The sequence below is a fragment of the Schistocerca piceifrons genome, chromosome 4, assembly GCF_021461385.2.
Source record: "Schistocerca piceifrons isolate TAMUIC-IGC-003096 chromosome 4, iqSchPice1.1, whole genome shotgun sequence".
In the NCBI taxonomy this organism is placed as follows: Eukaryota; Metazoa; Arthropoda; class Insecta; order Orthoptera; family Acrididae; genus Schistocerca; species Schistocerca piceifrons.
Genome location: NC_060141.1, coordinates 317,267,214 through 317,283,640, shown reverse-complemented (window position 1 = coordinate 317,283,640; position 16,427 = coordinate 317,267,214). Strand labels below are relative to the sequence as shown.

Sequence of the window (16,427 nt, the reverse complement as noted above, 5' to 3'; positions counted from 1 at the left end):
GTAAGAAAATTGTTTAATTTAAAAACCAGACATCTCGCAGAAGCCTCTTCAGGGACCGTAGGATCTGTTCACTCAACTGCCAGTATGCCAGTACGTTTACTCTGTGAACTACATTTATTCTATGACAGTGTTTGTAAGAGGGAATTTAGTATGAACTGTAAATCAGCAGTGTTAGAAGGAAAATTTATTTCCATACAGACTGTTTTTCCCTTTGTGGGGGTTCAGAATGTAATATTATATTCTGGTGCAAAAGTATATGGTAGTAGACATGAGGTGGGAAATCAGAAATCTACAAGTACTCGAAAACATAGTAAAATGGTATCTTATTAGCCATTTCTTCTCTAATTTACCAGGTTGTTTGAATTTAATAATGGATAATTCAATTAACACTGATGTTCATATCAAACAGATTTTAATTGTAACTCTTCCAGTATACGACAGTTGATAGTGTTGTTACATAAATGCGTAGTATGAGGTAGTAGATCGAAACAGCAGCTGAGTAGTGTAAAAGGAGTAGTAGTGGTCAGTCCCCTGTCCAAAGTAGCTGCCCCCCCCCCCCCCCCCCGCTTCTCTCTCTCTCTCTCTCTCTCTCTCTCTCTCTCTCTGTGTGTGTGTGTGTGTGTGTGTGTGTGTGTGTGTGTGTGTGTGTGTGTGCGCGCGCGCTTGCTCCACCCTCTAAACTCCTGTAGTCATAGTCAATCAAATTCTTCTGGGTATGTGACCTTATTGTCAGTGAGTAAAATTTTCCATCTTGGCTACTGTTGCAAACGGCCTTCCTGAGAGTGTTTATGCTAATGCTGAATGAGAATAATTTTGCGCATTATATACTGATGGAAGCAGCTGTTATCGAACTCTGATAGGATATTGAAGATGAGCGGGGGGAGGAGGGGGTGTTAGATGTCCTTTGTTGGTTTTTTTATTATTTCTTTTCATTGGTGGAAATTGATGATCTCGATTGGTGTTTGCTTTGCTTGCCACTGGTAGATATAGGCAAATGGGAAATGGGAGGCAGTTGTGACTTAGCGCTATTTACTTGCTGCCTGGTGCCAGTTGAGGTGTACCAATACTCTATGTACCTTCAGCCACTGTGGTCTCTCGCATGCCTGTGTGCGTTGCTTCACATGAGCTGCCATTCCATAGCAAAGTTACTGCTGGAAGCCAAAATGCCGAAAGTCAGTATCCATCGCCTCTATTCATGTTCACAGGCAAGCGACCTACAATCGTGAACGGAGTGGATGGGTACGGACTTGTGGCATCTTAGCGGCCAGCAGTAAAAGTGACACGAAATGGCAACTCATGCAAAGCAACACAAACACAGGCACATGGTAGACCACAGTGGGTGTAGGTACACAGAGTACTGGCACACCTCAGCCTGCACGAGACAGCAAGTAAACATGGCTGCATCATAACTGCTGCCTGTTCCCCATTTTCCTGTCCATCAGTGACAAGCAATAAGCAAACACAAATCAAGAACATCTATTTCCACCAATGAAAATAAACAATGAAAACACCAATAAAGGACATCTGACACCCCTCCTACTCATTCTCAATATCCTATCAGAGTTTGATAACAGCCGCTTCTGCCAGTATATAACAACCAAAATTGTTCTTGTTATGCAGTGAGCAAAAACACCCTGAGGAAAGCCATTTGCAACAGTGCCCGGAAAATTGGAGAATTGTACTCAGTGACAGTTTCATCACATACCGAGAAGAATTTTATTGACTGTGACAATGGCCGCAGAAGCCTACATGTACATCTTATTGTTCAACCCCTTAGTCATCTGTCAAAAGACCTGCCTCACTCTATCCCACTACCTCTCCCTGCCTTTCTTGGTTCTCCAGCACCCTCTCACCATCTCTGCCAGCTCAGGCAACTGCTTTCAATAACCATAAATTGGTCTGACAGTAACTGCAGGAGTGTATGCTTGGGTGTCTGTGTGACTGTGTGTGTCAAAGTGCGCAATTTTGATGGAAAAAGAGCAAGAGCTTGAAAACTAGTGGGAGTACAGTTTCCTGTTACTTGTTGCTATGTGCCACACATCAGTCTGCTACAGGTGACTAGTTGCCTTTCCCATATTTTATGTACTGTTCCAGGAGTTCCCATTAGTCCTCTCGCTGAAGACTGCATATAAAATTCAAAAAACCTTTTTCTCCCTTATTTCTGTTTATATTTTTATACCTGATAAATAAATTCAGCCATAGTTTGTACAGCAACTGTACCAAAGGTCATCTGAGTTACCTTTTTGTACATTAAGGCTATAAATGAACTCAACATAAAATTTATAGGCAAGTCAAAACATTTATAAAAGGTTCAGTTTTTTCCCTTACCATATTCAGTTTGCTATTTATCTGCTACTACATGCTTACCCTTTCCATCAGTACACTGGCAACTGTGAAAAGATGTTGCTCATGTACTGTAACCATGGAGGCTTGTTCATATTAACAAGCAGTGACATCTGCTGTAGTATTTACAGAAAATTGCAGTATTGAAATGTGACTCTTTATCTAATTTATAAATGGACTACTTAATATGTGCTTTTAAAGTACTTTTGAATACACAGTAGTTCTCAATTTCTTGCTTATGTTGCATGCAGTTTGTTAGATTATATACCCTAGACAGGAGCATAAAAGTTGCTCAAAACTATCTTTGCCTAATCTATAGCGTATTAGTTTATCATACACAGTTTATCCAGATTTAATTTCTAGTACTAGTCAGAAATAAATTGTGTTTGAAAGTGAGACAAAGATTACAAAGGTCATTGAAGAGTTTTTCACTAGACATCTGTCTGCTTTATGCAATATCCTTAGAGATTTTTATTTACATGAAAAATTTCACTGGCTAAATTTATTTTACACCAGAAGTTAGTTGAATAGGACAAGATGAAGTGGAAATTTGAAAAAAAAAGCATTTTAATTTTTAAATCAACTCAGCAAGGGATATTTCTGAGTGCTAGTCATGCCCAGATTGATGTTATTAGACTGTCAGTGTGTTAATGTAAGCTTGTTAATCACTTAACTCTAAGAAATATTACCAATACCATGGAGTTTCATTGATGAGGGGCATTCAATAAGTAATGCAACCTTTTTTTTTCATGGGTTGGCTTTATTCATGATTCCAGTAGACCATATTATTCCCACTCTTTTGGTTACAAAACCCTATTTTTCATTATGATCTCCATTTGATGTGGTGATCGTACTCCATTTTACTGGGAGGGCCTGTATGCCCAAATGGTCTCGCTGTATTGGTCAATGTTCGAGCCAACATCTTGATGTATCTATGACCTCCCCTTCACCCATATACTGCTTCCTGTGGAGTGGATCTTCATTGAAGTAAACAGAAGTCAGGAGGTGTGAGATCTGGGCTGAGATGAACAACAACAATCCAGCGAAATTTTGTGAGCTCCTCTTGGGTGTGCAGACTTCTGTGAGGCCTAGTGTCGTCATGGAGAAGGAAAAATTAATTTGCATTTTTGTGCTTAAGTCATTTCTTCAATTTCCTGAGTGTAGCACGATATATTTCAGAGCTGATCATTGCAGCATGAGGGTAGGTACCAAACAGGATAACCACTTCAGAATCCCGGAAGACTGTCACCATGATTTCACTGGCTGAGGGTGCGGCTTTGAACTTTTTCTTTGAGAGATGCTGTTGCCCTACTCCAGGGATTGCCGTTTGAAGTGATGAACCCTTTTACATCCCCTGTGATGATTATTGGCAAAAGGTTGTCATTCCCATCCTTGAAGTAAGCAAGCAATTCTGCACAGGTGGTCCTTTGTTGCCCAGCTGCACACACCTTTGATTTCCCCCCCCCCCCTCCCCCCCGCTTTCCCTTCCCCAGGTGGAGGAGTGTGTCAGCCAAACCAACAGAGACATCCAGTTGAGCAGCGAGGTGTTTGAGTGTGATCCGTCAGTTACTTCGAGTGAGAGTGTCCGCACATTCCAGGAGACACAGCTGTGAGTGACCAGCCAACAATGAGGGAGGTTGGGTAGGTGTGCATGACCTCGCTGCAACGATACGACGCCTCGCCCAATGATTCCCCATGCTCTTGTTCACTTCCAGGTATCTGTAGGTATTCTGCAAGTGCCTAAAAATATCTGTGGTGCTTTGGTTTTCCGCCAGAAGAAACTCAATGACTGTTTTCTTCATGGAATGCACCTTTATTAGAGATGCCATTTTGAAGGCTATGTATAGTGCTGCCACATATTGGAAATTCACAAAACTTTGGGGGCTTGTACAGAAATATTCTATGATGTTTCACACAATTTTGTCAACCAGAATTTTTCAAGTGTTGGTTAAAACTTGGTACATCTATTCTTTTTCATATATGGAAGAAAAAAAAATTGCTACCTTATAAGGCAAAATCTATTACAAGAAACAATAATTTCATGAAATTTTTTGTGTTAACTTGTATCTACCAACAGCGGTACAGGAAAGCAAGACTTGCATGTGACGAACAGAAATATATTGTTCTTTTTAACTCTTCTTTATGGTTTTATATCCAGCTTATCTGTAAAAAGAAAAGGAAATAATCACCATTTGTATAATTAAGTTAATATCTCATACTTCTGTCTGTAAATACAATGAAATTACCCAGTGATCAAATTCTTTGCTTGCATGTTTCAGTGTGTCTCTGTCTGTCATTGAATAATGTCCCATAGAGAATGTATGTATCAGCTAGCTCCATATAGTAAATTATTGTGCCTACTCACAGAAAATATGATGATGACATGAAAAATAAATGCTGATGACCTTACTATAAAGTGCTCTAATGTCTACTGGAAAAAAATAAACTTCCAGGAAATGTCTTTTAAGAATATTGGTAAAAGTATAACAATATTTTTAAGAGGAGTAATAATTTATATTCCTAATATTACCAATTTGTGTTTGGCAGGGACAACATCAAACATTTGTTCCAGTGTTTCTGTGAAGTAGTTGCACCAAGAGGTGACAAAGAAGCATGGATAATACAAAAGTTTCCTGACAGCTACAGAGATGAAGAAGTGTTGAAATCTGTTCCCAAGTTTGCATACCCATGTGAATTTCGAAAGTAAGTATTAGCTCCACAAATTGCACTAAAATCAAATGCAGTCTGTCTTTGTCAGCTTAGTTGTAGTATATACAGCAATATTTTGAACTTTGCTATTTAACTTATGGCATTATTATGCACTGGAACATTATTGGAAAAACCGTGAACATTCATTATTGAACCCAAATTCGTTGACAGTTTTCTTGAGCTGGAACTTTCCGAACCATCCCATCCTCTTCCTTTCAGGAGCTCAACACATTCACTCAAATTTTTAGGTCCTCTTTTCCACCTTATGCAATATTCTAGAATATGGTTATTGATTCACCACCACTGTCACCACTTACAATCACCAATCAGCGTTATGGCCCAGTTTCACCCTTGGCTGGTACTCCTAATCAATAACACTAGCAATTCCATTTGACACTGCAATACACATAGAACACCTCATGAGCAGTCCTCGTTTCTTCAAATGTCTCTGAACATGCCAAAACCAGGACTGAAAGCATCTTTCTGACCTTACAAGAAATACTTGTAGACTATTGGGAGAGACATTTGAAGACTATTGGAACAGACACCTCTAGACTGTTGTGAGAGATACCATGTACGTGTTCACAACTGGATGTTGTCTAGCTGTACTCCAGATATATTGTGACAGAATATGAAATGGAATTATTGATGTATAGCAGCATGGTTTTGTTGCATGTAATGCTTGTGTTTACAGGCCCACTTACATTCACAGTGCTAAATATTTATGTAACGCATTTTAAAATTGTACCTATGTGGTATATGCACAATTTTAAAATTTTAAAGTCTCTCAGATGATGACATTCTGTTGAAACTAGTTGCATAACATTAAAGATTTTAGCAGCTTTGTGGTGATTCTACATAAAAATATCTAACAAGGTTAACCCTTTGCACTCTAAAATGCAGACACAAAGTGTCTCCATGCACTCTTATTTAAATTATCACCACCTAGGCAGCGAGCATTCTACAGAAAATTGTGCAAGTCTTTTTGTGGAAACAATAAGGCCACAAAACAACAATTAGTAGATACATTAAAACAAAAAGTTTGCTTCCATTCAAATATATTTACGTAAGCATTACAATACTGAACTTATCACACTGCAATATTTTTTGAAACTTGTGGTTGGACTGTTTCCTTTGTCATTTCAGTCAGATTGTTTACAAATGAATCATTGTCATCAAAAGCATTGTCACTCTCATATGCACTTAGACATTCTTCTAAAAGCTCTACAATCTCTTGCTCAGAAAGGACTGTGGGCGAAGAACTAGCCACTTCGCACATAGTAATTTGAACATAATAATTACATCATTTCTTTCAACACAGCTGGTACAGTTAAACAGTGAGTTAACACAGGTCTCCCTAGGTGACAGTGCTGTGCAGCATTGTTGATACCTTTTACAGTTAAATTTGAGAGTGGAGAATGAGTGCTGTGAAAAATTGTCTCAGATGAGGCATGACATCGGAGTGGAAAAAAAATTTGTAATGTCGAGTACCACTCCCCTTTAGAGAGAGGAAAGGGCTAGGTGGAATAATTCAGGGCAATTAATTTATTCATGAATTTGAGTCACTAGCATTAAGATGATTTGTCTGATATTTGTCCAATATGTGCCTTTGAGTATCGCCTTCACCATGGTATCATGAACTAACTGATGAAAAGTTATTACTGCTTGCAAATAGAGAATACAGGGAAGAAAACATAAGGTTTGTTGTTCATCATCCTGACACAAAACTTTCACATTCTTCCTCTTAATATGCAACTTTATTGTACTTTGTCATAATTGTTGTCACTCCTATCTGTTTTCTTCTAATGTTATGCATACACTTTCCACTCAGTCTTCCATCTCAATCATCTCTTAACTCTTGGAAACCAGTGAAGAAGAACTCTACACACACACACACACACACACACACACACACACACACACACACACACACACAACAGCAACTTTATCTGCACTTGAGACAAACAGAACAATCTGGTTTCTGTCTCGGGTTCTTCGGCCATCGTTCATCTAATGATTTTTCTGACGTTAGATGAACGTTGGCAGAAGAACCCGAGACAGAAGCCAATAGGCAGTTTGTCAACAAGTGGCCACAAAACCCTTAACAATTTTGTAAACAGAACAATATTACCACAGAAAACTGGTTCAGATATGTTCAATTAACACATATTCCTCCTTTGTTTCCTCACTTTAAGGATCTGAAAACTTACCCTATGACTATCAATAACAGTTTTGAAGATATGAAATATCCTTGGCTTACTAATCTTTCAGTTTCAGACTTCTCACTATTGTGATGGAATTTGGTGGAAACTGTAGTATTTGTGAATATACTAATGGAGAAACCCAGTTTTGCCCAGGTGTTTATATATAGCTGTCCATGTCTATACCACACAGTATCTGGCTTTGCGCTTAATGTTTGACATTATAACTCCTGTACTAAGTGTCACACAATGATATAATTTTCCAGGTACATTCAGTGATATATGTAGGTACTGTCTGCAAAATGCGTTGCAAATGGAATTATAGCAATGAAGCAAAAAAATTTATGATTTCATGCCACACGTGGTGTTTTTACTGCATGAACTGGGGTAGTAAGAGACATTAAATGTTTGTCATTTTATTGGGGTTGTCAGTGAGGAAATTTGTGTAAAGGCTTGAAATTATGTGTAAAGTTTGTTGCATGCCCCTGGGCATTTATTCTCAAGCATTGAGAATAGTGATTTTGTTGACATTGAGTCAAAAAGCACACTGAAAATACATTAAACCTAAAGAAGGTGGTAAATAATTTCAGGGATAAATGCGTCAAACTTACAAAACAGTTGAGTCACTGAGTTACCGATAGGCACATAAACAAGACTGAAAATGTTACTAGCTTCCAGATGAATCCTTCTTCAGAACTAGAGGACACATACGCATGCATATGCCTGTGGACCCCCCATGAACCATGGACCTTGCCGTTGGTGGGGAGGCTTGTGTGCCTCAACGATACAGATAGCCGTATCGTAGGTGCAACCACAACGGAGGGGTTTCTGTTGAGAGGCCAGACAAACGTGTGGTTCCTGAAGAGGGGCAGCAGCCTTTTCAGTAGTTGCAGGGGCAACAGTCTGGTTGATTGACTGATCTGGCCTTGTAACGCTAACCAAAACGGCCTCGCTGTTGTGGTACTGCGAACGGCTGAAAGCAAGGGGAAACTACAGCCATAATTTTTCCCGAGGGCATGCAGCTTTACTGTATGAGAATTGGGGAGAAGAGGAGTTTGTGGCACAACTTGACTAGAAGAAGGGATCGGTTGGTAGGACATGTTCTGAGGCATCAAGGGATCACCAATTTAGTACTGGAGGGCAGCGTGGAGGGTAAAAATCGTAGAGGGAGACCAAGAGATGAATACACTAAGCAGATTCAAAAGGATGTAGGTTGCAGTAGGTACTGGGAGATGAAGCAGCTTGCACAGGATAGAGTAGCATGGAGAGCTGCATCAAACCAGTCTCTGGTCTGAAGACCACAACAACAGCAACAACAACATGCCTGCGGAGATACGTGGTGCTAACACTGCAGTTTGACTGGTCTGGGGCCTGTGTCTGATGGAGTGGGTGAAGGGAGGAAGGCATGAGGTAGGAATGCAGCACCACTGAGGCGATTCTCGCCATGGGCACGGAAGTTGTGTGCAATGCACAGTTGCATGGTAGAGTGGATGGGAAGGAGGAAATAAAACAGGGAAAGGAGGCGGCTTTAGAGAAAAGGGTACAAGTGCAGGATGAGTGAAGTTAGGAGCATGGGCCAAGTATGGAAGTGGATGCTGAGGGAAAAGCTAACGAAGGTTTAGGTTAGGAAGATTAGGGGATCAAAGGGTGTGTTGCAATACCTCATCGATTAGCTGAGTTGTTACCTTTATTGATTAAAATATTTATACTCCTCGAGAACTTTCCATGAGCAGAAAAAGAAGTAATTCATACTCCTTAGCTCTGTTCTACAGTTTTCTTCATGAAATTTTAGTGGCTCATTGTGCTACATTCTCTTAAAGCTTGCTCCTTTGCTTCATTAAAATCTAATGGTTTTTTTTTTTTTTTCCCATCTCTCTCCGCGATTTGTGATAATTTTAGTGAACATCTCATATGTTCTGGAGAAAAGGCTTAAAATTCTTCTTTGTTCCCTTTTTTATGGAAGAGGTTTGGCGAATTGTCTTCCCGTGCAAACAATCTTTAACTAGAAGTCAGTAGAGCACTTGCCCATGGAAAGCAAAGGTTCTGATTTAGAGTCTTGGTCCAGCACACAGTTTTAATCTGCCGGGAAGTTTCAGACTCTAAATAATATTGTTAGTTACTTCTATATTACTTTTCCTCCAGCTTTAATCATTTCTAATACCATCTGCCAAAGTTTAAATTATGATAACTTTAGAATCTAAAGTGGTTTAGGGATATTGCATCCTGTACAATTTATTTATTTCATAGTAAAATAATCAACTTCATTTTTAGATCTATTTGGTACATATAAATTCTGTATTCTATTTCTTTTTTTCTGAAATAGCGTGTTAAGAACAAACTTGTTATTCCTTTTAGCGAATTTTACTCACATGCGTTTTCTGTAATTTTTGGTATAATTTCAAAAGTTTACTCCAGAAGAATTGTTGTTTAGTTTTTTCTCTACTTCCACATTAAAATCCCCCATTATAATCTTGAAATGTGATTCCTGTGGGTTATTTACTTCTACCTCTACACTTCATACTCCGCAAGCCACCGCGTGGTGTGTGGCGGAAAGTATGCTGTACCACTACTAGTCATTTCCTTCCCTGTTCCACTTGCAAATAGTGAGTCTTAGGTTTAGTTTTAGTACCAGTTGTGCTATTCTGAGAATGTATGTATGACTGTTGAAGCATTTGTAATCTTCGTGTTTACTGTAAAACTTACCCCTGAAATTCTTCCCTGCTCTCTCTCTCTCTCTCTCTCTCTCTCTCTCTCTCTCTCTCTCTCTGTAGTAACATATCTTATTTTTAATTCCAGATGGTCTTCATTTTTTCACTTCACTTCTTTTAGTACTTTGTCATATAGTCAGCAGTTCATTGTGAAGTACTGTAGGTGGGAAATCTCACCTGATTCTGCTGTATCGTAGACTGATGGAAAACAAAGACATACCCAGAAAGTAAATGGCATAACTGAACTGCTATTTATGTGGTTGGAAAATAGCATTCATTACAGTGTTACTGTTACAGCTGCAGATATAGACAAACACAACATATATATAAGGTGACAGTAACCAAAGAGAGTGAACTTTTAATACAAAACTGCAAGCAATGGAAAGGTACACTTGAAAAATTGAGAATTTTCCCAAATTTTAATTGTCAATTTGCACTGCCTCTGCATTGTTTAAAGTTCACTTGCAGTGACTTTTATTTCTAGTAGGTATGACAGCCAGCAGGGTGAGTTTTGGATGTTAATTCCACATAAGTTGTGGTAGTGGAAAAAAATATTTAAAATATTGTCTGGTCAAAAGTTTAGTAAGTACAGTGTAAGTTCACATTACAATTGTGCTTGCAAGTAGTGTTCCAGACAGTTTTATAAGGAGAAAGACTGCTGCAGAGGGGTGTAATTAAACAATGAAATTTAAATGATGTCAGACCAGTTCTACTACGAGCTATTACACACATCAAAGTAATACTATTGATTCTCAGTGACCTGTGTGATTACATCAGACATTTATTAGGGTGGGATATTTGTGATGAGGTCTGCCCAGACTCAAGAGACTAAATGGGGAGTTGTTTCATTAAAAAGGCAAGAAAGACAGGCACTCAAACTACCAAAGTGGCATCAGATGGAAGGCTTACATTTTCTTCACCCCTCTCCACCTCCATCCCTCTCCTGCCCCCTCCCCTCACAACTTAATTAAGATGACCAATCCACTCAGGAAGATGCTTGTGATGTAATAAATCATAAAGCGAAGAAGATTAAAACATTAATTAATTATCAATAAAATGCAGTCATGTGACTTTTTTTATTTTAAAAGTAGTTCACTCTGTGCATAAGAATATGGGGTGTAAGGTAATAGTTCATCATCCTAGCAGTCTAGGATATCATGCCATGTAACTTTCTGTGTTTCGCCTCATTGTGAAGGACATGTTGAAAGGGAGAAGGTTTAGTTATTAAAGAACAACCTGTGAATATCTCATGGTGCCTGGCTGATTTCGGGAGAAATATCAGAGTTTGTATAGCAAATGCTTATGAATAAATTGTGATTGTAAATGTTCTGAAACAGTGGGAAAAATGATAATGAATTCCAACAACAGATTGTTGAAGGGGTTATGTGCAACAGCAGGAAGAATAACATAAGGTGTGTGTCAGTGGACCAAGGTGTCAAGAAAAGCCCAAAAGCAAAGCATGATGAAGAAGCAGTTCAGAATACAGGCAGAGTTTAGATAGAAATGAAAAATGGAAAAGACACAAATATAAAGTAAAAGTGAGGAAGCAGAAACATACTGTAAGAAAATAACAAAGAGCTCATAGATATTGCGGAGATTTGAAAGGTTCATGATTATGTAATACATTTGATAGTTAATATGCAGCTATTTGCCTGCAGTTAGAGGTAACCTGAAAGAGACAAAGCATCGTGAAATGTGCATTGGGTGAAAGGTTCTGTATGTGCATAAGGGATTTGTGGTGGGACACTATTGAAATGAGGAGCAATTTATTGAATGGTACATCCATGAATCTCTGTTTTTATGTGGATTTTCAGTTTGTACTAAAACAGTTTTATTGAACTTTAAAGTGGAAGCTCTGTTGCTAATAGTACAGAAATGTACAAAGACAACCTATAATTGTAGTCATTATAGGCTAAAACAAAATGTGGTGTAGGAATGTTCAAGGGTCCCTTAGTATAAGATACAATATCAGAGTCTAGAGTCACGACCAACAGCTAACAAGTCCCTGATTATGACCTGAAACTCTGGAATAGTGGGATAATTGTGATGACATAAAAAAAAGCATTGGCTGGGCTGTATACTGCAGAACCAGCTCCTACACTTCCAAACTGAGGCTGAAGGGATTGCATGAAAGAGACAATGGGATTGGCACTTGGTGCAACATCTGGAGTCTCCGACAGGTAGTGGTCGGAGCAGTGTGAGAATAGCCCCAAGCTCTTTCAAATCAGTGTCTGACAGGTATGCCAAATACCTCTCCTGTATAACAGGCCTATGGGGATGATATTACCCACGATGGAATCTGGACGGTGATAAGAGGCAGGAACTGCTGAGATCCCACCATACAGTATTACATGGAAAATGCTACCAAAGGTAATGCTGGCAGCTTGTGAGGGTTGTATGCAGAAAACCTCTAGCGCATTATGGCAATCACTCTGTTTCCATCAGAGTTGAAACCTACTGTGGTGGGTCACTGGACTTAAGGCAGTGTCAGAGAACATAGCAGAGGTGTCAAGGGGTAGCTCGTACTGATACTTTGATGGAGCCATCAGTGGAACAGTCTGGCATGTGGGCCACCTACAGTCATGAAGTTGTGCTGGATGCATTGTTGAGGCACCCTCTGATGGTTGTTTCCTCAGCTGGTTCTGGTGGCATACCGGAGCTCTGTCTCTGGGCACAACAGAAACATCTGATGGCTTCGATGAGTGGTGGACATGCCTGGTAACCATCCAGATTTGGGTTTACATGTCCCCACACGGACTAGCACCCCAGCTGAGAGAAATGTGTCCTTAATGTGTGTTACTGTAGTTGAGGGAAGCAAGAAGTCAGGCAGGAAGCTATGGCAATGGTTATGTAAAATATCAGGTCGGCTGTGCCCATTGACAGGTGTGAACCAATAGGGGGCAAAGAAGCATGTCAAAGCCTTGTCTCTTATAGTCTTCTGTAATTCCTTTTTCATGTGTGGTTGACAGGTCATCACCAGTCACTCAGTCTTCAACTTTGAATCACTCAGCCTCCAAATTTGACACAGGGTTGAACAGAGTTAATGCAGGTGTGGATTACTGTTCCTACAGCAAAAAGATGCAAACTAGGTTGGCTTAAGGTCAGAAGATGAGATACTGGAGGAAATATAGCTGTGAAGATGGGTCGTAGGATATGTCACAAAAGGCAAAGGTCCTGAGTTGGAGCTTAAATTAGCCAGGAAGTTTCATATCAACACGCATTCCACTGCAATGGGAAACTTCATTCCAGGTTGACTTAAATTAAGGACTATTATCTGAAACTATTGGGAGCTCTTTTAGTTATGAAAATGGTTACCAAAATTTTGATTGTCCACGCAATTATGGTGATTGCAATGCTAGCAACATACACTGAGGTGATAAAAGTTGTGGGATATCTCCTAATATCATGTCTGACCTCCTGTTGCCTGCTATATTGCGGCAACTCGACGTGACATGAATTTAACAGCTGGAAACCTTCTTCAGGAATATTGAACCATTCTGCTTCTATAGTCATCCATAATTGGGAAGGTGTTGCCAGTGCAGGATTTTGTGCACAAACTGACCTGTCAATTACATCCCATAAATTTTTGAAAGGATTCTTGTTGGGCAATCTGGGGGCAAAATCATTCACTCGAATTTCCAGAATGTTATTCAAACCAGTCACAAACAATTGTGGCTCAGTGACATGGTGCATCATCATCCAAATAATTCCATCATTGTTTGGGAACATGAAGTCCATAAATGGCTGCAAATAGTCTCCAAGTAGATGAACGTAGTCAGAGGACCCAGTCCACTCCGTGTAAACGCAACCCACACCATTCTAGAGCCATCACCAGTTTGCACAGTGCCTTGGTGATAACCTGGGTCAGTGGCTTCATGGGATCTGCGCCACACTCGAACCCTACCATCAGCTCTTACAAACTGTAATCAGGACTCGTCTGACCAGGCCATGGTTTTCCAGTCATCTAGGGTCCAACTAATATTGTCACGAGCCCAGGAGAGGTGTTGCAGGCGATGTCATGCTGTTAACAAAGCCACTTGCATCGGTCGTCTGGTGCCATAGCCCATTAACACCAAATTTTGCTGCGCTGTCCTAATGGATATGTTTGTCGTATGTTGCATCTTGATTTTCGTTATTATTTCGTTCAGTGTTGCTTGTCTGTTGGCACTGACAACCCTACGTGAATGCCGCTGCTCCCAGTTGTTAAATGAGAGCCGTCGCCCACTGTGTTGTCCGTGGTAAGAGGTAATGCCTGAAATGTGGTATTCTCTGCACACTCTTGACAGTGTGAATCTCAGAATATTGAATTCCCTAATGATTTTTGAAATGGAATGTCTCGTGTGTAGCTACAACTTTTATTCAGTGTTCAATGTTAGTTAATTCTGATCGTTTAGCCATACTCGCATCAGAAACCTTTTCATGTGAATCATCTGAGTACAAATGACAGCTGTGCCAATATGCTGCCCTTTTATACCTTGTTTACGCGATACTATGGCCATCTCTATATGTGCATTTCGCTACCTCACGAATTTAGTCACCTCAGTGTATGGAGCTGACTTGGGTACAATGAGTAGTGATACAGTTGTGAAGACTGGTTTCATGCACGGCTGTGCATGTACAGATTGTCTTCCCACTTTCTGTGTCAGCCAGTATGCATAATGGTTGGCTAAATTCTTCCTGTGTGCCATGCATGCATCAATGCAGTGGATGAAGTAGCTGCTGCACCAACTGGTGCACTACAGTTAGTTGCTTCAGTACACAGCAGGAGGCTGCTTGCACAGTGAATTGAGGTGATGCTACAGCGAGTAGGAGCTCAGTAGAAGAAAAGAAAAAAAAGACGACATTTTTAGGTAGATTCTCTGGTCACCTCCATAGGTATATAATTGACTACCCATCATAGCACCGAGTTCTTGATAGCTCCACCACTTTGCTTGATGGCAGAGGAAACTCGAGTAACAGCCATGAATTTTGGACAAAGTGTTTTCAAAGAGTCCAACAACATTTATAGCCCATTGGAAGGCATGATAAAGCATCAATGTTGAAGTGTTCTGCTATCGTGCAATAATGAATTGCATATTGAAAACAGAATTTTTAGATCCCATCAGAGAGGAGGCATCTAGAACATATATGCATTAGGATTTTCTGCAAGTAATGTCAACTTGACTAAAGTTTTTAGGCAACCAAGACCATCATTTGCCCAAGTAAGGAAATACCCCTCTCACTGTAGGTAATAAGCCTACACTTTATCAGCGTTAGTTTGGATGAGTCACTATGTCTTGATTATGAACAGGAACTGTGTTGTTTGACAGCCAGCCTGATGGGACCATCTGATTTCTAGACCTGCCATAAGCACACTAAGGCCTGTATGAACAATTTTGTGAAAGTGAGAAGAAACCGTTTATTACCACCTCCGAGGTGGCTCCATAAATATGTCCATTCATATTGAGTGCACCAACCACCAACAGTACCTCCACTTCGACAAATGTCACCTGTTATATATCAGAAAGGCTCTTCCATACAGTCTTGCTACCAGTGGATGCCTCATCTACTGTGGAAAATGGGAGTTGTCAAAATATACTGATAACCTTACCTCAGCCTTTGTTGACTGACTGTATTCCATCCACCTAATCCATAACAGATCTCCCATGCCATCTCCTCCTTGAATCCCAGAATCCCAGTTAACTGACTGCTGACCAGCTCTCCTCTAATTACTCAGTATTATCCACGCCTTGAAAAGCTTAACCTCATCCTTCACCAGGGCTTTGACTATCTGTCGTTATGCTCTGAGGTGAGAGATATCGTACTCAAAATCCTACCCACATCACCTGAAGTAGTGTTCTTCCACACACCTGACCTACAAAACATCCTTATCCAATCCTGCTCCCAGTCGTGCACCCCACAGGTCATTCCCTTGTCATCAGCCCTGATGCAAGACCTGTCCCATACATTCACCTACCACCTCTTACTGCAGTCCAGTCACAGGCGTCTCCTGCCAAGTAAAAGGCAGAGCCTTGTGTGAAAGCAGCCAAGTTATGTATTAGCTATACTGCTATCAGTGTACAGCTTTCTGTGTGGCCACAACAAGTAACCAACCGTCCACTTACATGAATGGCTACCGCTAAACTGTGGCAAACCAAAATATTGACCTTCCAATTGTCAAACATGCTGCACACCACAACACTACAGACTTCAAACAACTGATTCACTACATGTTCCATTTGGATACTCCCTTCCAGTATAAATTTCTGTGAACTACACATTGGGAATTCTCACTCCAGTATATCCTGTGCTTTAGCAATCCCCTTGGCCTTAAACCTCAGCTAACTTGTTTCCCTCTGCCTCACTTTACCTTCTCCCTTCTCCATATTCTTCCTCCCTCCGGATAACATATTGCCTTCTCCAACCACTCTCCCGCCGCCCCCCCCCCCCTCTCTACCCTCCCCTCCCCCAATGTGGGCTCCCTGAC

The 16,427-nt window shown here is 40.3% G+C and overlaps 1 protein-coding gene across 3 annotated transcripts in view; it reads left to right on the top strand.

The window, feature by feature from the left end:
- Positions 1 to 16,427, top strand: part of LOC124794914 (DENN domain-containing protein 1A-like) — a 313,331-nt gene that overhangs the window by 29,138 nt on the left and 267,766 nt on the right. For all 3 annotated transcript variants that reach the window (XR_007016626.1, XM_047258616.1, XM_047258615.1), the window contains exon 2: positions 4,891 to 5,046. Coding sequence is in view for 2 of the 3 variants with exons in the window: in XM_047258616.1 (XP_047114572.1) it covers positions 4,891 to 5,046 (156 nt within the window). In the remaining variant the exon portion in view is untranslated. The remainder of the gene's footprint in view (positions 1 to 4,890; positions 5,047 to 16,427) is intronic.